At 37.9% G+C, this 25,310-nt stretch overlaps 1 protein-coding gene across 3 annotated transcripts in view; it reads right to left on the bottom strand.

Moving 5' to 3' along the window:
• Nucleotides 1–25,310, bottom strand: part of Naa15-16 (N-alpha-acetyltransferase 15/16) — a 244,969-nt gene that overhangs the window by 184,241 nt on the left and 35,418 nt on the right. For all 3 annotated transcript variants that reach the window (XM_070093550.1, XM_070093551.1, XM_070093552.1), the window contains exons 5-9: nt 16,470–16,617; nt 7,426–7,591; nt 4,623–4,852; nt 3,533–3,699; nt 2,752–2,904 (exon numbers count right to left, since the gene is read on the bottom strand). In XM_070093550.1, coding sequence (XP_069949651.1) covers nt 2,752–2,904; nt 3,533–3,699; nt 4,623–4,852; nt 7,426–7,591; nt 16,470–16,617 — 864 coding nt within the window. The remainder of the gene's footprint in view (nt 1–2,751; nt 2,905–3,532; nt 3,700–4,622; nt 4,853–7,425; nt 7,592–16,469; nt 16,618–25,310) is intronic.

The following is a 25,310-nucleotide window of genomic DNA, read 5'->3' as shown; positions in this document are numbered from 1 at the left end:
TGTGGAGTTAATAAAAGCATTAGTCAGAGGGCAGAAGAGGGGTTGTTGAGGTGGTTTGGTCATTTAGAGAGAATGGATCAAAGTAGAATGACATGGAAAGCATATAAATCTATAGGGGAAGGAAGGAGGGGTAGGGGTCGTCCTCGAAAGGGTTGGAAAGAGGGGGTAAAGGAGGTTTTGTGGGCTAAGGGCTTGGACTTCCAGCAAGCGTGCATGAGCGTGTTAGATAGGAGTGAATGGAGGCGAATGATACTTGGGACCTGACGATCTGTTGGAGTGTGAGCAGGGTAATATTTAGTGAAGGGATTCAGGGAAACCGGTTATGTTCATATAGTCGGACTTGAGTCCTGGAAATGGGAAGTACAATGCCTGCACTTTAAAGGAGGGGTTTGGGATATTGGCAGTTTGGAGGGATATGTTGTGTATCTTTATACGTATATGCTTCTAAGCTGTTGTATTCTGAGCACCTCTGCAAAAGCAGTGATAATGTGCGAGTGTGGTGAAAGTGTTGAAAGATGATGAAAGTATTTTCTTTTTGGGGATTTTCTTTCTTTTTTGGGTCACCCTGCCTCGGTGAGAGACGGCCGACTTGTTGAAAAAAAAAAAAAAATAATAGTTTTTGTAATTTCATAGCCAATCAATGTTTCGACGCTAATATTAGGTACCGAAATAGTACTCAAATAGTCAGGTCAACATTTACTCCTGCTTGGGTTATTTACTATTGTCTAGAAATATATACAAAGTATTTATAGGTCCCAGCAATGTTTTAGATACTCTGGCATACACCTTGAAGCATGGTGTTATGAAAGGCATCCCTATACTGTTGACAGCCCAGTGACAACTGATAAATGCCCACTGCTCCAGCTAACCCTCGCTGTATTTATCACTGTTACACACAAACATGTCTTGTCTCTGTTTATTTATCTGGCTGTCTATCTTTGCCTGGAATTTTTGGATTATCTTAAGTAATTTACACTATGTATAATAACTGTACTTATGTGTACATGTGAGACAGAGATATAGATAGACAGATATAGACAGATAGAGATACAGACAGAGACAGAGCCAGAGACAGCCAAAGCCAGCCAGCTGGACAGCCTGCCAAATACATAAGAACATAAGAAAGAAGGAACACTGTAGCAGGCTTACTGGCCCATGCAAGGCAGGTACATGTCACCCCCCCCCAGCTTAGACCAATGACCCACCTAGTCAGGTTACATCCACTGAAGGAAGGAACATGACATCAGACCTAATAGCACAAGCTAGTCAGGTCCAACTCACACCTGCCCACACTCACTTGTGTATTTATCTAACCTATTTTTACTTTGCTCTTAAAATGGGAGTGTTAATGCGATGGCATCAGTGAATCCCTGGTGTTTGCCACGCTATTTACTCTAGCTGCACACACTGAGTGCACAGACCCATTCTTTCATGTCTAGGCGACTCAAGCCTATTGTGCCAAATTTGAAGGAATGAAAAATAAAACGCTGATCTACATTTAAAGAGGTATGCGTGCAAACGTAGATCTACGTTTGGACAGTTTAAGGGTTAAATATTTTTCAACCTTGAGAACGAGTTTAGGATCGGGGGGTCTCGACCCCTCAAAGGGTTAAGTGCGAGAAATGTCTACATTGTTTATTCTGGACCCTGTTTTTTAATTGGCAATTTTTGAATTTTGTGTGAAATTGGCCAAATTACAGATTTCTGATCAATTTACTGGGTAGTTGAAATAATTAATATGAAGTTTCTTGTACTCAATCAATAGAAGAGAAGGAATACTAGTGAAATAGCCATGAATTTGGTTGATTGGAACAATGGGACTGGCTGAAAATAGGGCTCAAAGTGGGCAAAATAAACAATGTGTAAATACGACCAAGATCGCTAAGTTTGTGGGAGTGTAATTCTGTAAGTTTTCCATCAAATTTTATACTTTTGGTTTCATTACCTACAGAAAAAAGATTATTTCATAAGAACTTTTTTTTTTTTTTTTTTTTTAAACTTCTTTGGCCATGAAAGCAATTCTCAGATCAAGAGTTCCGACCCTGAAAAGGTTAAAGGGGCAATGAAAGCTTGTTCTGCAATCTGTCTCTTCTCTTCACAGCTTTAATTACTGTGGCAGCACAACCACTAACCTCTCCTCCAATTTTCCCATAATTATCTCTAAGCTTCTAATCCTGGCCTAAAGCTACTTGTGATTCTCGCATACTTTATTTATCTCATTATCCTGCCCCCATAGTATTCATGAAACACACACTTAGCAATTTCATCCATTTCTAGATGGTATTTTTATATTACATTTGTACAAAAATGTATGATTTTTTGGTCTTATATTCTGTACTGTATACTACAAATACTGCCATCTCCAGTTCTTTCTGGGAAGACTGCTAAGTGGCAGAGAATGTTTTTCTTCCTTGGTAGGAAACAACCAGTTTAAAAAAATCACATGAAAAGTGAAATAAACCTGAATAGTAAGTGCTATGTAACATTTGCATATTACACTAATGTAATGCATATGAAAATATATTTTTCTAACATGTTGGCCATCTTCCACCGAGGCAGGGTGACCAGAAAAAGAAAAGCTTTCATTCATACTATGTACATTATATTGAGAGTTTGACTCACTAAGTTGACACTGGCTTGGCCGTCACAACAGGTAAATGCAATCTTGGGTTACCCTACCAGCGAAAGGTTAAAATTACCAATTATGGAGGCGTCAATGTATACTGTATTACTACTGGAAAAAGTACTTACTCTAGTAAACTTGGAGCACATTTCTTCTGCTTGTCTGACTAAATTTGCTTTAAGAAGGTATGATGCTGCTTTGGAATTGACGTATCGGTCAGCTGTGTCAAGTGCCTGGGCTTCTTGTAAGGCCTCATACGCACCTACATAGTCACCAGCATGCTGTGAAAGTGCAGTAAGTCTAATGAATGCATCATGAAATAAAACAATTAATTAGCAGCTTCCTATGGTTTAATGAAGGAAAAAATGATATGCAGAAATTAAATATTTAAAAGAGCAATACACTCCAAAAAATAACTTAAAATATATCAAACGTTTTTTCTGTTAATTACATGTGAATTACCAAACAGTTTACTTGTTTAAATGTTTTGTCAGAAAAATACAAGATGCAGGAGTTTAGAAGCTGCAGGAGAAAAAAGAATGGAAGAGATGGCCATGAACAATAAAAAAAAAAAAATGAAAAGAACGGCAAGATGAAGAAACCAACCAAAGCTGACAATTGATGATAATCAGGGAAACTAAAAGATAAGGGAAATGTTTCAAAGAGCGAAAGAATGAAAGTTAGTAAAGAAGAGCTTTTCAAAAAGTGAATTAAAGCAAACCGATAGAAAAAGCAAATCTAAATGCCAACAATTCCTGTTGGCATTTAGATTGCTACCATGAGAGAGTGAATGGGGGGATGGAATATGGTATCAAGAAATTACCCGAGTACAGAAAGAGCCCAAAAGAGAGTGGTGTAAAAGTTAACCATGAGTTATTAAAACTTTAACACTCTACCGTGGTATCTTACCTTTAATATTTTACCCTTTACAATATAGAGTTCTATAAGGGTTGGAGTGTGCTCTAATGCCTGCTCCATGAGTGCAAGTGCCTTTTCTGTGTCTCCTAAGTAACTGTGATGTTGTGCCAAGAACATCAATACATATAAGATTGAGGCTGGTTCCTTGTACTCATTATCTGTTAGGGAGAAAATTTTATTTTATTTTTTATTATCACACTGGCCGATTCCCACCAAGGCAGGGTGGCCCGAAAAAGAAAAACTTTCACCATCATTCACTCCATCACTGTCTTGCCAGAAGGGTGCTTTACACTACAGTTTTTAAACTGCAACATTAACACCCCTCCTAGGGAGAAAAGTGATCGTTATAAACATTTGAGGAGTGTGTCTTTACACACAAATCATAACTTAAAAGAGGAGGGGGGTTGAAATGAAATTAGCAACTTCAGTAGTAGTTAAAATAGTTTCATTTTTTATTGAAAGTTTAAAAGGGCATGAGGAGTGTATCCTAGAAATTCCATGAAGATTTATGACACGTTTCTGTAAAATTAGGAACACCAATAGTGTATAAGGCAAGTGTAGTGGATCAAATAAAGCCCAACTGATGTTACTGGAAAGTCAAAAGTAAGACATTACATTATATTATCCTCCTCAAAAATTCTGTAGTTTTGTTTCTGTTTTTCTTTTCCATTAAAAAATAAATAGTAATTTCCTACTTTTGCCTTTGCAATGAATTTGACTGTGCTTCACTTCATCACGTACAGTCACTAAAACACTTAGTATTATCAATTTTGTGTAAATGTATTGCAAGTGTTGCCATACCAATTTTTTTTTTCGTTTTCAGGCATTTTTCATACAACTTCTTGGATACAATCCTCATGTCCTTCTGAACTTTTGATACAAAAATCAAGCAATTCTGACTATTATTACCCAAGCTGTTAATTTCACCTAACCTCTTTTTCCCTTAACTGAGAGGCTTATATATACAGTATACTCAATAAGAAACCTAACCTAAATCTCATTATCTGACAGTTTTGAGGGTGCTTGTTTTGAAAACCAAACAGATACAAATCACAAGATACTCTTCAAAGAGCGTACTAACCCGTTTCACACAAGTGTCCCGTTTCCTCCAAGTTTTTCAGGTAGCCATACATGAGCTTTTCAACAATCTGGATTTTCTCGGGATCACTGTATAACGACCGGATATCAGTGAAGAGTGGAGGGACACCTTTCTGTAATGCTGCTCTTAGGTATACATCTAACAAAGAGTCCAGCACTTCACCTCTAGCATAATTGAGGGGCAAACGCTTAGGCACTTGAGCACGGGGGAACCTGCAAGAGAAACAAGCTGTAAGCCATTTCAATTAATATACATTTGTCAAATATTCCTGAAACAGTAAAGCAACTAATGACAGAAGTATTTTTCCAACTGACCATTTCCCCCTAATGGTTAATTTTACATGGCTGCAAAAGCATTGTTGTCTTACTGAAAGTACGAGAAAATGCACATGACTAAAAACACGTTATACTGTCCTTTTTATTATAAACCCTATCAGGGTCCAGACCACAGATCCGAAACTTCTCCACAGGGTACAAGAATTTTCAAAAAATATTTTTGTTAATTTTTCTTATGAAATGGCAGAGAATCTTTTTCTGAAGGTAGTAAAACAAAAAGTATGAAATTTGATGGAAAACTGATGAAATTACGCTCTCGCAAATTTAGCTGTGTCAGCGATATTTATGCATCGGCGATTTTGCCCATTTTGACTCCCATTTTAGGCCAATTACATTATTCCAGTCGACCAAATTCTTAGTTATTTTGCTAGTATTACTTATATTTTATTGATTGAGCACAAGAAATCACCCAGTCAACTATTTCAACTACCCAATAAAGTGATTGGAAATTAGTAATTTGACCAATTTCACATCAAGTTCAAAATATTTAAATTTCAAAATAGGGTCCAGAATAAACAATGCAGACATTCCTGGCACTAAAATAACATTTCCTCTGTTTATTAGTTATGTTTCCAGGATTTACAAATGAATTCCACTTTGATTTTTTATTCACATAATGAATTTTTATTCACACCAAAAAATAGAAGATTTACTGTTACGCAATATTGTAATAATTGTATAAATAATATCAGCACATTCGTGAATGCACATTAGACCCACCAGCTGACGTGTATTGGAAGCATGATGTCATTTGTTTAATCTTGAACACTGGCAAAAATCGAACATTTCTGTTACTTTGAGCTCAGTTTCAAACAATTTTCAGTACTAAAACCAATCAAAATCATCTCTATTTCTCTAATATATCTTCCATTCTATCAAATGAGACCAAGAAACTGTGAATACAACCATAAAAAAAAATAAAAAAATACACCGCAATGGCACCGTTTTAATAATAAAAAAAAACACGGTCTGTTTTTTTTTCATTATGCACTGCATGCTGCAGGATTTGTTTTACACGGTGCACACATACCACATTGATGCATTCTCTTATAACTAGGCCCAAATTTACCACTCACAGGTTATCTGAGTGAGCTGAGCTCATGGCGTAGAACTATGGCTTGGACCATGACTTCAAAGCTGTAGAAATACAGGACGGACCCTCAAAGGGTTAAAAGGCACCTTTACAATTAAGATTTAACCTACTGTTTACATAAGGATTAACTTGTTGCTTTTGCTAAAGAGATTGCCAATTAAAAAGTTGGTAAGAGAAGAATGGGAATTTTGTAAAACATTGATGACCAGTTTGTCTTACAAAGACAATTATAGACAACTAGTTTAATGTCAAAAATGCATGCATCATACTGTAAACATATTTCATGGTACCACTGTTAATGTAAGAGTGTTTTTCACTTATTTCCTATAGATATTTAACCCTTTCAAGGTCCAGGCCCCTGATCTGAAATTTGTCCACAGGGTCCAAAAATTTTCAATTTTTTTTTTTTTACAAAACAGTAGAGAATCTTTTTATGAAGGAAATCAAACAAAAAGTACGAAATTTGATGTAAAATTGACGAAATTACACTAACGTGAATATTGCTGCGTCAGCAATATTTACGCAATGGAGATTTTGCCCACTTTGACTCCCATTTTAAGCCAATTACATTATTCCAGTCAACCAAATTCTTAGCTTTTCACTAGCATTACTTCTATTTTATTGATAGAGCACAAGAAATCACCCAATCAACTATATCAACTACCCAATAGTGATTGGAAATTGGTAATTTGGCCAATTTCACACAAAGTTCAAAACATCCCAGTTTCAAAATAGGGCCCAGAATAAACAATGCAGGTATTCCTGGCACTAAAACAACATTTCCTATGTTTATTTGTTACATTTCCAGGTTTTACAAATGCATTCCACTTTGATTTTTTATTTACATAATGAATTTTTATTCACACCAAAAAATAGATGATTTACTGTTATGCAATACTGTAATAAATGTATAAATAATATCAGCGCATTCATGAATATATATTAGACTCGCCAGTTGACTTGTACTGGACGTGTGACGTCATTTGTTTACTCTTGAACATCGGCAAAAATCGAGCATTTCTGCTACTCTGAGCTGTTTTAATCCAAAAACACGGCCTCAGTTTTTTTTTCTCATTATGCACTGCGTGCTGCAGGATTTGTTTTATATGGTGCACACTTACCACATAGATGCACTCTCTCATATCTAGGCCCAAATTTACCACTCACAGCTTATCTGAGCGAGCCGAGTTAATGGCGTAGAGCTATAGTCTGGATCCAGGCTTCAAAGCCATAGATCTATGGAGCAGACCCTCAAAGGGTTAAAAGTACAAATATACATTAGGTTAACTTTAGTGGTTCCTCAAATGCAGCAAAACTTTAGTACTTGGGGAGAAAAAGAGGGGAAAATACAACTTACTTCTCTTTGAGTTCTTCATATAATTTTAGTCTTTCTTCAACTGTAGTAAGGCCGAAGGCCTCCTCTAACTTGAGGTAGTAGTTGCGGTTTTCTGGATTACGTTTGATTAAACCTCTGTAGACTTCTGACGCTTCTTCTTTTCTTCCTAATTTCATTAATAATTCTCCTGTTAAAGGAAAAACATGCATTTTCAGGAGGATGCAACACAATTAAAAAAGACATTATCTATTTGACTTACGAAATGTTTCAATTGTCATTTCTCATTACAGCAGGTCCCTGTATATATCGAGGAATTTTTTTATTTTGTGCACTTTTTCCATAATGAAGCACATAAACTCATGTTACATTCACCTAAACCCACGATTCAATATGTAATAGCTTTCAAAAGATGCTCTAACCACTGCTTTTCAGGTATATGGAACAAAGGTATAAAATTAACTTTTAACTAGTGAAAGTTGAAAGTGAACATAGAAAAGAGTAAGGTGATCAGAGTATCAAATGATTTAGATAAAGAAAAATTGGATATCAAATTGAGGAGGAGGAGTATGGAAGAAGTGAATGTTTTCAGATATTTGGGAGTTGATGTGTCAGTGGATGGATTTATGAGGGATGAGGTTAATCATAGACTTGATGAAGGAAAAAAGGCAAGTGGTGTGTTGAGGTATACGTGGAGTCAAAAAATATTATCTATGGAGGCAAAGAAGGGAATGTATGAAAGTATAGTAGTACCAACACTCTTACATGGGTGTGAAGCTTGGGTTGTAAATGCTGCAGCGAGGAGGCAGTTGGAGGCAGTGGAGATGTCCTGTCTAAGGGCAATGTGTGGTGTAAATATTATGCAGAAAATTCAGTGTGTGGAAATTAGGAGAAGGTGTGGAGTTAATAAAAGTCCATATTAGTCAGAGGGCTGAAGAAGGGTTGTTGAGGTAGTTTGGTCATTTAGAGAGAATGGATCAAAGTCGAATGACATGGAGAGCGTATAAATTTGTAGAAGGAAGGCGGGGTAGGGGTTGTCCTCAAAAAGGTTGGAGGGAGGGGGTAAAGGAGGTTTTGTGGGAGAGGGGCTTGGACTTACAGCAAGCGTGCGTGAGTGTGTTAGATAGGGGTGAATGGAGACGAATGGTATTTGGGACCTGACGAGCTGTTGAAGTGTGAGCAGGGTAATATTTAGTGAAGGGATTCAGGAAAACCGGTTATTTTATATAGCTGGACTTGGGTCCTGGAAATGGGAAGTACAATGCCTGCACTCTAAAGGAGGGGTTCGGGATATTGGCAGTTTGGAGGGATATGTTGTGTATCTTTATATGTATATGCTTCTAAACTGTTGTATTCTGAGCACCTCTGCAAAAACAGTGATTATGTGTGAGTGAGGTGAAAGTGTTGAATGATGATGAAAGTATTTTTTTGGGGGGGATTTTCTTTCTTTTTGGGTCACCCTGCCTTGGTGGGAGACGGCCGACTTAAAAAAAAAAAAAAAAAAAAAAAAAAAAAAAAAAAAAAAAAACAGTGGTCTTAACCCTTTCACTATCTTACATAAATCTACCACTCTCAAATATCTGAATACATTCACTTTCCCTATTCACCCTCCCTCCTATCTGATATAGAATCTTTCATTACCTAAATTTTTTGTTATTTTCATCACCTTACTCTTCCCTATGTTCACTTTTAATTTCTTTCTTTTACATGCCCTTCCAAACTTGTCCACCAACCTTTGCAACTTCTCTTAGGAATCTCCCAAAAACATAGTGCCATCAGCAACAAGCAACCGTGACAACTCTCACTCTGTTAGATTCTTTATTTTGAATTCCACACCTCTTGCCAACATCCGAGCATTGACTTCTCTTACAATCCCATCTATATAAATTCTGAACAACTATGGTGACATTACAAATCCCTGTCTAAGGCCTACTTTTACAGGGAAATAATCTCCCTCTCTCCTGCATACTTTAACCTGAGCCTCACAATCCTCATAAAAACTCCTAACTACTTTCAATAACCTACCACCTATTCCATACACTTGCAATATCTGCCACATTGCTCCCTTATACACCCTATCATATGACTTTTCCAAATCCATAAATGAAACAAAAAACTCTTTACCCTTATCTAAATACTGTTCACCTATATGATTCACTGTAAACACTTGCTCTACACACCCCCAACCCTTCCTAAAGCCTCCTTGTTCATCTGCTATCCTGCTCTCTGTTTTACTCTTAATTCTTTCAATAATTAACTCTACCATACACTTTATCAGGTATACTTAACAGACTTATTCCCCTATAACTTTTACACTCCCCTTTGCCTTAATACAGTGAGGCTATACATGCTCTCCACCAATCCCTAGGTACCTTCTCTTTCATACATTTATTAAATAAAAGCACCAACAACCATTCCAAAGTTATATCCCCCATCTGCTTTTAACATTTCTGTTTTGATCCCATCAATCCCAGCTGCTTTACACTCTCATTTTACCCACAGCCTCACGTACCTCCCCAACACTCACATCTGGTTCTTCCTTACTCCTACAAGATGTTATACCCCCCTGCCCAATGCATGAAATCACAGCTTCCCTATCTTCATCAACATTTAACAGTTCCTCAAAATATTCTGTCCGTCGTTCCGATACCTATAACTCTCCATCTAATAACTCTCCTCTGTTAACTGTCGAATTCATTCATTCCCAAGGCTTTCTCAACTTATTAATCTTGCTCCAAAACTTTTTCTTGTTCTCAAAAAAATTTGTTGATAGCATCTCAACCACTCTCTCATTTGCTCTCCTTTTATATTCCTTCACCACTCCCTTAACTTCTCTCTTTTTTCCTCTATATATTTCTCCTTCCTTATATCACTTTCACTTTGTAAAAACCTCTAAAATGCTAACTTTTTCTCTCTTATTACTCTCTCTACCTCATCATTCCACCAACTGTGCTTCTTCCCTCGTGCACCCACTTTCCTGTAACCACAAACTTCTGTAAAGTAAAAGGACACAAGTGCAACTAATGTGACATTTTATTGTGGCAACGTTTCGCTCTCCAGGAGCTTTATCAAGCCGTTACAAACAGTACATGGACACAGGGTATATATAGGCTCAGAGTGAGGTGCAATACTAGTGGTAGTAGTAGTTTCTAATACAATTAAACAAAAAGGCAGCTTCACCATCTCTGAAGTCTTAGCAAGAATCCTCCTGAAAACAGTAAATCCTGCCATCACATAGTCTCTCCTGTTAATACTACACAAGCACATTACAGAGAATGAACATTGAAACAGGCCTTCTCTATCCAGCCTCCAATAGAAATATTTGTCTAACCAATTTTTGCTTCCCAAGTAATAGCTTTTATATCGTTTACTCATGTGCAGGTTAATTGTGCCGCCACCGCCCACCCACCCACTCACTCACTCACTCTGAGCCTATATATACCCTCTGTGTCCATGTACTGTTTGTAACGGCTTGATAAAGCTCCTGGAGAGCAAAACGTTGCCACAATAAAATGTCACATTAGTTGCACTTGTGTCCTTTTACTTTACATATTGTCGGTAATTCTACCAACTTTATTACAACCACAAACTTCTGTTGAACAATAACACTACATTCTTAAATCTTCCCCATACTACTTCAATCTCACTGCCTATACTCTCACTAGCCGATCTTTCTTCCAATAGTTGCTTATATCTTACCCTAACTGCCTCCTCCTTTAGTTTAGAGCTAGGACATCCAACTCCTTTTAATTTATAACACTAGCAATCATCTTTTTCTTATAATCTGCATTACATCCACGCACATTCAAACATCCCAGCTTTAAAAAGTTTTTCTTATTTTATGTAATTTACAGAGGAGAAGGGGTTACTATCCTATTGCTCCTGGCATGACTTATGGAGGAAAGATTTTTTCCACTTCCCCCATGGAGATGAAAGGAAATAGATAAGAACAGGTATATGTAGTGTGTCTATCTGCATATATTAAACATTTTTTAGTTTTCATCACACTTCCTGCTTTTTTAAAATATAAAATTTCACCCAGAAGAGCACTAAAATTATTATAAAAAGTATTGCATGTCTGTTACTGACGACATAGCTCAATTAACACTGGAACTAATTGGATCACTTTATAGTATTTGAATGAGAGTACGCTTTTCTGGAACAGAAAGCAGTTTCTTATAGGTGACACCTACAAGACTTTATATCTTGTCTCAAATTTTCAGAAAAATAATTTACCGAGCTAAAGACACAGCAGATGCACGACAGGAGGGCCCTGCGTTACAGCACTTCGTTTTATGGCATTTCGCTAATGCATTGGCTTTCAATTATATCTATTCTTGATGATTTCCTACAATAAATATATTCATCACTCACTATAAGCTAAGGTTGAAAATATTTTAAGGTAAGTATTGTGTGTACTGTAGTACATGCATTTTTTAGGCCTAGCTCTACTGCTCACTAAATATATAATAGGATAAACACATAAAATCTTGATAACGCTTTTTTTTTATTAACACATCGGCCGATTCCCACCAAAGCAGGGTGGCCCGAAAAAGAAAAACTTTCATCATCATTCACTCCATCACTGTCTTGCCAGAGGGGTGCTTTACACTGTGGATTATAAAACTGCAACATTAACACCCCTGTCTGCACTCTGAAGGAGGGGTGTTAATGTTGCAGTTTTATAAACTGTAGTGTAAAGCACCCCTTTGGCAAGACAGTGATGGAGTGAATGATGATGAAAGTTATTCTTTTTTGGGCCACCCTGCCTTGGTGGGAATCGGCCGATGAGTTAATAATAAAAAAAAAAAGTTATCAAGATTTTATATGCATTTCGAAGTGAAAAAAGGCCGTTTCCCTTTACAACAATTTTTGCTTTACATTGGTAGCCCGGAAAGTAACCTGCTGCATAAGCAGGGTCTGCCTGTAATAGCAAAAATCCTTTCAAGGCACAGTCATGATGTGTGTTAACATTTAAGGTTCAATCTTTATTCAGACCTATTACGAGAATTTTTTTTTTTTTTTCAACAAGTCGGCCGTCTCCCACCGAGGCAGGGTGACCCAAAAAAGAAAGAAAATCCCCAAAAAGAAAATACTTTCATCATCATTCAACACTTTCACCACACTCGCACATTATCACTGTTTTTGCAGAGGTGCTCAGAATACAACAGTCTAGAAGCATAAACATATAAAGATACACAACATATCCCTCCAAACTGCCAATATCCCAAACCCCTCCTTTAAAGTGCAGGCATTGTACTTCCCATTTCCAGGACTCAAGTCCGACTATATGAAAATAACCGGTTTCCCTGAATCCCTTCACTAAATATTACCCTGCTCACACTCCAACAGATCGTCAGGTCCCAAGTACCATTCGTCTCCATTCACTCCTATCTAACACGCTCACGCACGCTTGCTGGAAGTCCAAGCCCCTTACCCACAAAACCTCCTTTACCCCCTCTCTCCAACCCTTTCGAGGACGACCCCTACCCCGCCTTCCTTCCCCTATAGATTTATATGCTTTCCATGTCATTCTACTGTGATCCATTCTCTCTAAATGACCAAACCACCTCAACAACCCCTCTTCTGCCCTCTGACTAATACTTTTATTAACTCCACACCTTCTCCTAATTTCCACACTCCGAATTTTCTGCATAATATTTACACCACACATTGCCCTTAAACAGGACATCTCCGCTGCCTCCAACCGTCTCCTCGCTGCTGCATTTACCACCCAAGCTTCACACCCATATAAGAGTGTTGGTACTACTATACTTTCATACATTCCCTTCTTTGCCTCCATAGATAACGTTTTTTGACTCCACATATACCTCAACGCACCACTCACCTTTTTTCCCTCATCAATTCTATGATTAACCTCATCCTTCATAAATCCATCCGCCGACACGTCAACTCCCAAGTATCTGAAAACATTCACTTCTTCCATACTCCTCCTCCCCAATTTGATATCCAATTTTTCTTTATCTAAATCATTTGACACCCTCATCACCTTACTCTTTTCTATGTTCACTTTCAACTTTCTACCTTTACACACATTCCCAAACTCATCCACTAACCTTTGCAATTTTTCTTTAGAATCTCCCATAAGCACAGTATCATCAGCAAAAAGTAACTGTGTCAATTCCCATTTTGAATTTGATTCCCCATAATTTAATCCCACCCCTCTCCCAAACACCCTAGCATTTACTTCCTTTACAACCCCATCTATAAATATATTAAACAACCATGGTGACATTACACATCCCTGTCTAAGACCTACTTTTACCGGGAAGTAGTCTCCCTCTCTTCTACACACCCTAACCTGAGCCTCACTATCCTCATAAAAACTCTTTACAGCATTTAATAACTTACCACCTATTCCATATACTTGCAACATCTGCCACATTGCTCCTCTATCCACTCTATCATATGCCTTTTCTAAATCCATAAATGCAATAAAAACTTCCCTATCTTTATCTAAATACTGTTCACATATATGCTTCAATGTAAACACCTGATCTACACATCCCCTACCCACTCTAAAACCTCCTTGCTCATCCGCAATCCTACATTCTGTCTTACCTCTAATTCTTTCAATTATAACCCTACCGTACACTTTTCCTGGTATACTCAGTAAGCTTATTCCTCTATAATTTTTACAGTCTCTTTTGTCCCCTTTCCCTTTATATAAAGGGACTATACATGCTCTCTGCCAATCCCTAGGTACCTTCCCCTCTTTCATACATTTATTAAACAAAAGTACCAACCACTCCAACACTATATCCCCCCCTGCTTTTAACATTTCTGTCATGATCCCATCAGTTCCAGCTGCTTTACCCCCTTTCATTTTACGTAATGCCTCACGTACCTCCCCCACACTTACATTCTGCTCTTCTTCACTCCTAAAAGATGGTATACCTCCCTGACCAGTGCATGAAATTACTGCCTCTGTTTCTTCCTTAACATTTAAAAGTTCCTCAAAATATTCTCGCCATCTACCCAATACCTCCATCTCCCCATCTACTAACTCCCCTACTCTGTTTTTAACTGACAAATCCATATTTTCCCTAGGCTTTCTTAACTTGTTTAACTCACTCCAAAATTTTTTCTTATTTTCATTAAAATTTCTTGACAGTGCCTCTCCCACTCTATCATCTGCTCTCCTTTTGCACTCTCTCACCACTCTCTTTACCTTTCTTTTACTCTCCATATACTCTGCTCTTCTTATAACACTTCTGCTTTGTAAAAACCTCTCATAAGCTACCTTTTTCTCTTTTATCACACCCTTTACTTCATCATTCCACCAATCACTCCTCTTTCCTCCTGCCCCCACCCTCCTATAACCACAAACTTCTGCCCCACATTCTAATACTGCATTTTTAAAACTATTCCAACCCTCTTCAACCCCCCCACTACTCATCTTTGCACTAGCCCACCTTTCTGCCAATAGTCGCTTATATCTCACCCGAACTTCCTCCTCCCTTAGTTTATACACTTTCACTTCCCTCTTACTTGTTGTTGCCACCTTCCTCTTTTCCCATCTACCTCTTACTCTAACTGTAGCTACAACTAAATAATGATCCGATATATCAGTTGCCCCTCTATAAACATGTACATCCTGGAGCCTACCCATCAACCTTTTATCCACCAATACATAATCTAATAAACTACTTTCATTACGTGCTACATCATACCTTGTATATTTATTTATCCTCTTTTTCATAAAATATGTATTACTTATTACCAAATTTCTTTCTACACATAGCTCAATTAAAGGCTCCCCATTTACATTTACCCCTGGCACCCCAAATTTACCTACTACTCCCTCCATAACATTTTTACCCACTTTAGCATTAAAATCCCCAACCACCATTACTCTCACACTTGATTCAAAACTCCCCACGCATTCACTCAACATTTCCCAAAATCTCTCTCTCTCCTCTACACTTCTCTCTTCTCCAGGTGCATACACGCTTATTATAACCCACTTTTCACATCCAATCTTTATTTTACTCCACATAATCCTTGAATTAATACATTTATAGTCCCTCTTTTCCTGCCATAGCTTATCCTTCAACATTATTGCTACTCCTTCTTTAGCTCTAACTCTATTTGAAACCCCTGACCTAATCCCATTTATTCCTCTCCACTGAAACTCTCCCACCCCCTTCAGCTTTGTTTCACTTAAAGCCAGGACATCCAGCTTCTTCTCATTCATAACATCCACAATCATCTCTTTCTTATCATCTGCACAACATCCACGCACATTCAGACTTCCCACTTTGACAATTTTCTTCTTCTTATTCTTTTTAGTAATCTTTACAGGAAAAGGGGTTACTAGCCCATTGTTCCCGGCATTTTAGTTGACTTTTACAACACGCATGGCTTACGGAGGAAAGATTCTTATTCCACTTCCCCATGGATATAAAAGGAAAATTAATAAGACCAAGAACTATTAAGATAAAATCAAAGAAAACTCAGATGAGTGTGTATAAATAAATGTGTACATGTATGTGTAGTGTGACCTAAGTGTAAGTAGAAGTAGCAAGACATGCCTGTAATCTTGCATATTTATGAGACAGACAAAAGACATCAGCAATCCTACCATCATGTAAAACAATCACAGGCTTCGTTTTACACTCACTTGGCAGGACGGTAGTACCTCCCTGGGTGGTTGCTGTCTACCAACCTACAACAGTTAACGACTGCATTCCATAGGGGATTGGAAAAGAATCCATCCTCTGTAAGCCATGCGTGTCGTAAAAAGCAACTAAAATGCTGGGAGCAAGGGGCTACTAACCCTTATCCTGTATAAATTACTAAATATAAAAAGAAAGTTTTTCTTGGGTCATCCTGCCTTGGTGGGAGACGGCTGGTATTGGGAAAATAAATAAAAGACCATGACCAAGAAAAGTGACAATAAATCAGGCTGTGATAGGTATGATGGCTTACATACAGCTCTAGGGTATAACAATTTGGCTCATTAGAAAATCACCAAACAAGCTTACTCTCAAGCTTCAAGCATAAAAGACCTCTGGAAACTACAGATAACTGACACACAAACTGACCTCTAAGCTCTTGGAGAGTGACTTTATCACAAATGTTGGCTTCATATGTATTGAGATGCTTTAATGCTTCACGTAAATTCTTGCTCTCTCTTATAACAAGATTCTGGTACAGCAAGAGTTCACTGTATTCATAGTCATAAGTAGTTTTCTGAAATATAATAATAGTATCACATGTCAATATAAAAATATGAATAAATATTTCTCAAGTTATCTAAACAAAATTTCCTCCCAGCCTTATTTAGCAAATAGCAAAATAAGAGCTTCTCTCTCCTATGTGTGTGGGCTATTTGTGTGTTGTTCCAGCTACGGTATTGTGCCTTTCTGTTCTTCTACTGTAATTTAAGCTATAATGCTCGGTGAATATTTTCAGCCTCGGATTACGCAACACTGCATAATTTTGCACAGAGAACTGACACAGGAGGTTGCTTACACTACAAATGTGACTAGGCCTTCCCCAGAAAACAATGGCCTCGCCCGAAGGCATGCCACGATGCAAAGGGAAAAGATCCTGCGGAGCATTATACAGTGGACCCCTGCCTTACAATATTAATCTGTTTCTGAGAGCTCATCGTAAGCCGAAATTATCGTTAGCCGAATTGATTTAACCCACAAGAAATAATGGAAATCAAATTAATTCGTTCCTGACACCCCAAAGTATAAAAAAAAAATTTTTACCACATGAAATGTCAATTTTAATACACACAAACTGAAGAAGACATGCACAATTACTACTGTACTAAGAATAGAATACATGACACTTACCTTTATTGAAGATCTGGTGATGATTGATGGGATGGGAGGAGGGGAGTGTGTGGAAGTTATTGTTTAGAAGAGGAATCCCTTTCCATTAGGACTTGAGGTAGCAAGTCCTTTTCCGGGGTTACTTCCCGTCTTCTAATGCCACTAGGACCAGCTTGAAACTCACCGGACCTCTGCCTCACAACAACTCTGTCCATAGAGCTCTGTACCTCCCGTTCCTTTAAGACTTTCCTAAAATGGGCCATAACATTGTCATTGTACAGGTTGCCAACAAGGCTTGCAGTAGATGTGTCAGGGTGATTTTCATCCATAAAGGTTTGCAGTTCAACCCACTTTACACACATTTCCTTAATCTCTTTTTTCAATCCCATACTAATTCTCGCTCTTTTTACCACAGGGATGGCACTAGAAGCTTTCTCGGAGTCCATGGTGACTTATTTTTCAGTTACAAGCACTAAAAACACTGGGATAATGTGAAATGTACTGAATGTATGCGTAGATGCGACCGCACTGGCTGGCTTGTAAACACTGGCGCTGAGGCCACACGTGTGATGCGTCCCGGACGAATCACGTAAAGCAAGTTTATCGTGAGGTGATGCAATTTTTTTGCGTTCAAGTGCTTCATATGGCGGATTTAACGTAACGCAATGCGTTCGTAAGGCGGGGGTTCATTGTATTTTCCTCTCAATTAATGCTGTTCTAAGTGACAACCATGATTTGCTCATCGAAAAAATACAGTTTTTTCAGAGTTTTATCAGGAAAAGTGGTAACAGACTGTCTGCTATAAATAATGTATTACATACAATTATCACAGATAACATGAATACTGGTGGCAACCTCTCTTACAGACAGGTAACAATGGTCAACAATTTTTGAAAAGTTGTATGCTTCTTAAATGAAATTAGTTAATTCTTATGTATTTTCATGTCCTGAATCCAAATATCACCTTGAAAAATGCTTATTGGCTATAGGTTTAAAGATATGAGACATGTAATATTTGATTATTTTATTATGATGTACTGTAGGGCCCCACTTATACGGCGGGTTAGGTTCCAGGCTGTCGCCGAAAAGCAGACATCGCCGGAAGGCAGAACGCCATTTTTTCCATGTACAGCTGCATATAAATGCCAGACAACAAGTTTACACTAAATTATATTAAGTTAGTAATAGAACTAGGCATTAAAAACACACAAAGTAAAATACATTCACAGTACATTCATTACTTATCTTTAAAGTATTTGTAATCTTAATGTAGGGAGAGACGTGAGTAGTACTTATTTGTAGGAAGTCAGGTGCAGGTAGCCCAGGTGTAGGTAGCCCTGGCTCCCCGTCTCATACTTAATATACGATACTTAAAACATCCCAGAGAGGTAAAATACACATACAGTACACTCGTTATTTACCTTAAAATATGTGTAGTCTTAATATAGGAAGAGAGGTGAGTAGTATTTATTTGTAGGAAGTCAGTGTATGTAGCTGGTAGGTGTAGCTCGCCTGGGCTACACCTACCGGCTACCTACACTGTGGCCCAGAGCCATATTATTAACATTGACATACCTTGTTCACTGAATTTAATAATTTCTAACAACTACCTTTAGATGCTATCATAAACGAAGGGAGAAGTAATGAATAATTCATGCCGAAAATTGTAAACAAAAGCGAAGTGGGGGAGTGGCTGGGCCAAACGCAGATTCATATACGTTTTCTCTGATGGCTGAGCAGAGAAAACGTAATATCCCTCCACCCGGCTACCACACAGCTCAACAAGTACAATGTATTATTATCAGAGCACATATAAAATATGCAATAAATGCCATACAACAAGTTTACACTAACTTATATTAAGTTAGCAACATTATTATTATTATAATCAAGGGGAAGCGCTAAACCTGTAGTCAGGCTTAACCCTTTGACTGTCGCAACCCCCCAATCCTGAGGTGTCTCCTGGTGTCGCCAAAAAAAAAAAAAAAAAAAAAAAAAAAAAAAAAAAAAAACAAAAAAAAAAAAAAAAACTTATGAAATGATAGAGAATCTTTTCCCGATTGTAATGACACCAAAAAAAAACGAAATTTGATGGAATTATGCTCTCGCGAAGTTAGCAACCTCGGCGATATTTACAAATCGGCGATTTCGCCCACTTTGAGCCCTATTTTCGGCTAATCCGTTGTTCCAGTCGACCAAACTCATAGCTGCTTCTTTAGACCTCCATTTTTTCTATCGATTGAGTACAAGAAACTGCCCATTTACCGATTTCAACTACCCAATAATGTGGTCAGAAATTTGCAATTTGGCCAATTTCACGAAAATTAAAAAATATGACAATTTCAAAATAAGGTCCAGAATGAACAATACAGACATTCCTGGCTCTAAAATAACATTTTCTTTGTTCATCAGTCATGTCTCCAGGCCCCTCTGATATTACTCTTGCTCTCTATTTTAAATTTTTATTCAAACAAAAAATAGAAGACTTACTATTATGCAGACTACTGCAATATTGTAATAATTGTATAAATAATGTCAACTCATTTATGACTGCATATTAGAATGGCTAGTTGGACATTTATTGGACAATGACATCATTTGTTTACTTTTGAACATTGGCAAAAATCAAACATTTCCCCTAGTTTGAGCTCCATTTCCAGGTTCTTTTTATAGAAAAATCAATCAAAATCACCTCTATTTCTATAATATGTTTTCCATTCTATCAAATGAGACCAAGAAAACGAGAATACAACCATAAATACTATACGAAAATAGACCACAAAGTCGGCATTTTAATTTAAAAAGAAAGAAAAAAAAAACGGTTGGAGTTTTTTTTTCTCATTATGCACTGCGTGCTCCAGGATTTTTTTATATGGTGCACACTGACCACACAGACCCATTCTCTCACATGTGAGCCTACCAGCTTTCTCCTGCTTGATTTGAGGCCGCTAGAATTTATGAGTATATATACGTCAAACACGGTACCTCGTAAGACGTATATATACGGCCGCGACAGTCAAAGGGTTAATTCGGGGAACTGGAGCACAGATACAATTCCCTAAATCAAGAGCCCCTCACCAACATCAAAGTTAGCAATAGAAATAGGCATTAAAAACACAATAAAAGGTAAGATACACACAGAGTACACTTATTACTTACCTTAAAATATTAATATTAATGTGTGAGAGGTGAGTGGCAGGGTGTTTATTAAATAAAATCAGAATGGCACACCATCATCCTCTAACTTGGCACCTAAAGCAAGAGGCTTATGACTTCTCTTTTTATCACAGCTAACCTTATACGCCATCGTCAATGAGAGCCAACTAGTTAACGAAAGAGTAAACGAGAGAGAGAATGAGATACAGAGTTGAGACAATGTAAGAACACAAACTGAACAGGTAGTGGGTGATCACTTGGTCAGGCAAAATAAATGTGTATTAATATGTGTCTACTTTTAGTTCATTCGCGTACTCTGTAAGTACATTTAGGTACAGGTACACATAAATATAATTATCAGAGTACGTATAAAATACGCAGTAACTTTAAAACACTTGAAATTTTGGAAAATTTCCTGACATAATAGATGTGGTCATGGAGAATGTAAACAAACTGGGTGGGGGGCGCCGTATTTGAAAGACCGCTTGCCGTATAGCAAATTTTGGTCATAATTTGACATCGCCGTATTAGTGGAATGCCGTAAGGCAAAACGCAGTAAAGCGGGGCCCTACTGTACAATGTGTGTCAGTATGATTTAACCCTTTCAGGGGCAAGAGGCCCTCTCCTAAACTTGTTCTCAGGGTCAAAAATTTTTCAGGGAAAAAAAAAAAATTGTTTTTTTCTTATGAAAAGATAGATAATCTTTTCCCAATCATAATGACACCAAAAGTATGAAATTTGATGGAAAATTTACGGAATTACGCTCTCACGAAGTTAGCGGTCTCGACGATGTTTACATGTTGGCAATTTCGCCCACTTTGAGCCCTATTTTCAACCAATTCCAGTGTATTAGTCGACAAAAATCATAACTATTTCGCTAGAACTCCATTTTTTCTATTGAATGAGTACACGAAACCACCCATTTACCGATTTAAACTATCCAATAAAGTGGTCAGAATTTAGCAATTTTGCCAATTTCACACAAATTTCAAAAGATGCCAATTTGCAAATTGGGTCCAGAATAAACAAGACAGATATTCCTGGTACTAAAATAACATTTCTCTGTTCATTAGTCACGTCCCCAGACCCCTCTTACATTTCTTTTGCTTTCCACTTTGAATTTTTCTCACAAAAAATGGAAGATTTACTGCTATGCAGACACTGCATTAGTGTAGAAATGGTATAAATAATATCAGCGCACTTGTGAAAGAATATTAGACTCACCAGTTGACGTGTATTGGACGCATAACATGATTTGTTTACTTTTGAACTTTGGCAAAAAATCAAACATTTCTGCTCCTTTGAGCTCAATTTCAAGGTACTTTTCATTGTGAAACCAATCAAAATCGTCTCAATTTCTGTAATATGTCTTCCATTCTATAAAATGAGACCATGAAAACTAGCATACAACCATAAATATCATACGAAAATACAGTGCAAAGTCACTGTTTTAAATCAAAAACACTGTCAAATTTTTTTTTCTCATTACGCAGTGTGCTGCAGGATATTTTTTATACTGTGCACACTGACCACATAGACCCATTCTTTCATATGTAGGCCCACCAGCTTTCTCTTGTTAGATTTGAAGGCGCTAGAATTTAGGCGTACTAGTACATCAATAACCTTGGTGCGTAAGCCGTACAAGTACATCGGAAACCCTGAAAGGGTTAAACTCTAATCCGTAGCTACTCTCTGCCTGTTTGCTTGAAGCTTATAGTGGGCTGAATAATCATCTCTTGCCAATGTCCACCAATAGTCTGCAAGCATTCTTGTGCCCCATTTGCCCTGGTACCATTTTTCCATGGTTGAAATATCTTGGTGAAACCTTTCACCATGTTCCTCAGTAACTGTCCCACAGTCCGCTGGAAAAGTGTCTAAATGTGAGTCCAAAAAGTGGATTTTAAGTTCATAAACACGCTAAGATAACAGGGATATCTTGCTACTCCTACTTACACTTTGGTCACACTTCACAGACACGCACATGCATATATATATATACATACATCTAGGTTTTTCTCCTTTTTCTAAATAGCTCTTGTTCTTTTTTATTTCTTCTATTGTCCATGGGGAAGTGGAAAAGAATCTTTCCTCCGTAAGCCATGCGTGTCGTATGAGGCGACTAAAATGCCGGGAGCAATGGGCTAGTAACCCCTTCTCCTGTATACAATTACTAAAAAAGAGAAGAAGAAAAACTTTATAAAACTGGGTTGCTTAAATGTGCGTGGATGTAGTGCGGATGACAAGAAACAGATGATTGCTGATGTTATGAATGAAAAGAAGTTGGATGTCCTGGCCCTAAGCGAAACAAAGCTGAAGGGGGTAGGAGAGTTTCAGTGGGGGGAAATAAATGGGATTAAATCTGGAGTATCTGAGAGAGTTAGAGCAAAGGAAGGGGTAGCAGTAATGTTAAATGATCAGTTATGGAAGGAGAAAAGAGAATATGAATGTGTAAATTCAAGAATTATGTGGATTAAAGTAAAGGTTGGATGCGAGAAGTGGGTCATAATAAGCGTGTATGCACCTGGAGAAGAGAGGAATGCAGAGGAGAGAGAGAGATTTTGGGAGATGTTAAGTGAATGTATAGGAGCCTTTGAACCAAGTGAGAGAGTAATTGTGGTAGGGGACTTGAATGCTAAAGTAGGAGAAACTTTTAGAGAGGGTGTGGTAGGTAAGTTTGGGGTGCCAGGTGTAAATGATAATGGGAGCCCTTTGATTGAACTTTGTATAGAAAGGGGTTTAGTTATAGGTAATACATATTTTAAGAAAAAGAGGATAAATAAGTATACACGATATGATGTAGGGCGAAATGACAGTAGTTTGTTGGATTATGTATTGGTAGATAAAAGACTGTTGAGTAGACTTCAGGATGTACATGTTTATAGAGGGGCCACAGATATATCAGATCACTTTCTAGTTGTAGCTACACTGAGAGTAAAAGGTAGATGGGATACAAGGAGAATAGAAGCATCAGGGAAGAGAGAGGTGAAGGTTTATAAACTAAAAGAGGAGGCAGTTAGGGTAAGATATAAACAGCTATTGGAGGATAGATGGGCTAATGAGAGCATAGGCAATGGGGTCGAAGAGGTATGGGGTAGGTTTAAAAATGTAGTGTTAGAGTGTTCAGCAGAAGTTTGTGGTTACAGGAAAGTGGGTGCAGGAGGGAAGAGGAGCGATTGGTGGAATGATGATGTAAAGAGAGTAGTAAGGGAGAAAAAGTTAGCATATGAGAAGTTTTTACAAAGTAGAAGTGATGCAAGGAGGGAAGAGTATATGGAGAAAAAGAGAGAAGTTAAGAGAGTGGTGAAGCAATGTAAAAAGAGAGCAAATGAGAGAGTGGGTGAGATGTTATCAACAAATTTTGTTGAAAATAAGAAAAAGTTTTGGAGTGAGATTAACAAGTTAAGAAAGCCTAGAGAACAAATGGATTTGTCAGTTAAAAATAGGAGAGGAGAGTTATTAAATGGAGAGGTAGAGGTATTGGGAAGATGGAAGGAATATTTTGAGGAATTGTTAAATGTTGATGAAGATAGGGAAGCTGTGATTTCGTGTATAGGGCAAGGAGGAATAACATCTTGTAGGAGTGAGGAAGAGCCAGTTGTGAGTGTGGGGGAAGTTCGTGAGGCAGTAGGTAAAATGAAAGGGGGTAAGGCAGCCGGGATTGATGGGATAAAGATAGAAATGTTAAAAGCAGGTGGGGATATAGTTTTGGAGTGGTTGGTGCAATTATTTAATAAATGTATGGAAGAGGGTAAGGTACCTAGGGATTGGCAGAGAGCATGCATAGTTCCTTTGTATAAAGGCAAAGGGGATAAAAGAGAGTGCAAAAATTATAGGGGGATAAGTCTGTTGAGTGTACCTGGTAAAGTGTATGGTAGAGTTATAATTGAAAGAATTAAGAGTAAGACGGAGAATAGGATAGCAGATGAACAAGGAGGCTTTAGGAAAGGTAGGGGGTGTGTGGACCAGGTGTTTACAGTGAAACATATAAGTGAACAGTATTTAGATAAGGCTAAAGAGGTCTTTGTGGCATTTATGGATTTGGAAAAGGCGTATGACAGGGTGGATAGGGGGGCAATGTGGCAGATGTTGCAAGTGTATGGTGTAGGAGGTAGGTTACTGAAAGCAGTGAAGAGTTTTTACGAGGATAGTGAGGCTCAAGTTAGAGTATGTAGGAAAGAGGGAAATTTTTTCCCAGTAAAAGTAGGCCTTAGACAAGGATGTGTGATGTCACCGTGGTTGTTTAATATATTTATAGATGGGGTTGTAAGAGAAGTAAATGCGAGGGTCTTGGCAAGAGGCGTGGAGTTAAAAGATAAAGAATCACACACAAAGTGGGAGTTGTCACAGCTGCTCTTTGCCGATGACACTGTGCTCTTGGGAGATTCTGAAGAGAAGTTGCAGAGATTGGTGGATGAATTTGGTAGGGTGTGCAAAAGAAGAAAATTAAAGGTGAATACAGGAAAGAGTAAGGTTATGAGGATAACAAAAAGATTAGGTGATGAAAGATTGAATATCAGATTGGAGGGAGAGAGTATGGAGGAGGTGAACGTATTCAGATATTTGGGAGTGGACGTGTCAGCGGATGGGTCTATGAAAGATGAGGTGAATCATAGAATTGATGAGGGAAAAAGAGTGAGTGGTGCACTTAGGAGTCTGTGGAGACAAAGAACTTTGTCCTTGGAGGCAAAGAGGGGAATGTATGAGAGTATAGTTTTACCAACGCTCTTATATGGGTGTGAAGCGTGGGTGATGAATGTTGCAGCGAGGAGAAGGCTGGAGGCAGTGGAGATGTCATGTCTGAGGGCAATGTGTGGTGTGAATATAATGCAGAGAATTCGTAGTTTGGAAGTTAGGAGGAGGTGCGGGATTACCAAAACTGTTGTTCAGAGGGCTGAGGAAGGGTTGTTGAGGTGGTTCGGACATGTAGAGAGAATGGAGCGAAAC

Source organism: Cherax quadricarinatus, chromosome 43 (assembly GCF_038502225.1).
Source record: "Cherax quadricarinatus isolate ZL_2023a chromosome 43, ASM3850222v1, whole genome shotgun sequence".
Classification (NCBI taxonomy): Eukaryota; Metazoa; Arthropoda; class Malacostraca; order Decapoda; family Parastacidae; genus Cherax; species Cherax quadricarinatus.
Note: the sequence above shows the minus strand (reverse complement) of the source record. Positions and strands in the feature narration are given on the sequence as shown.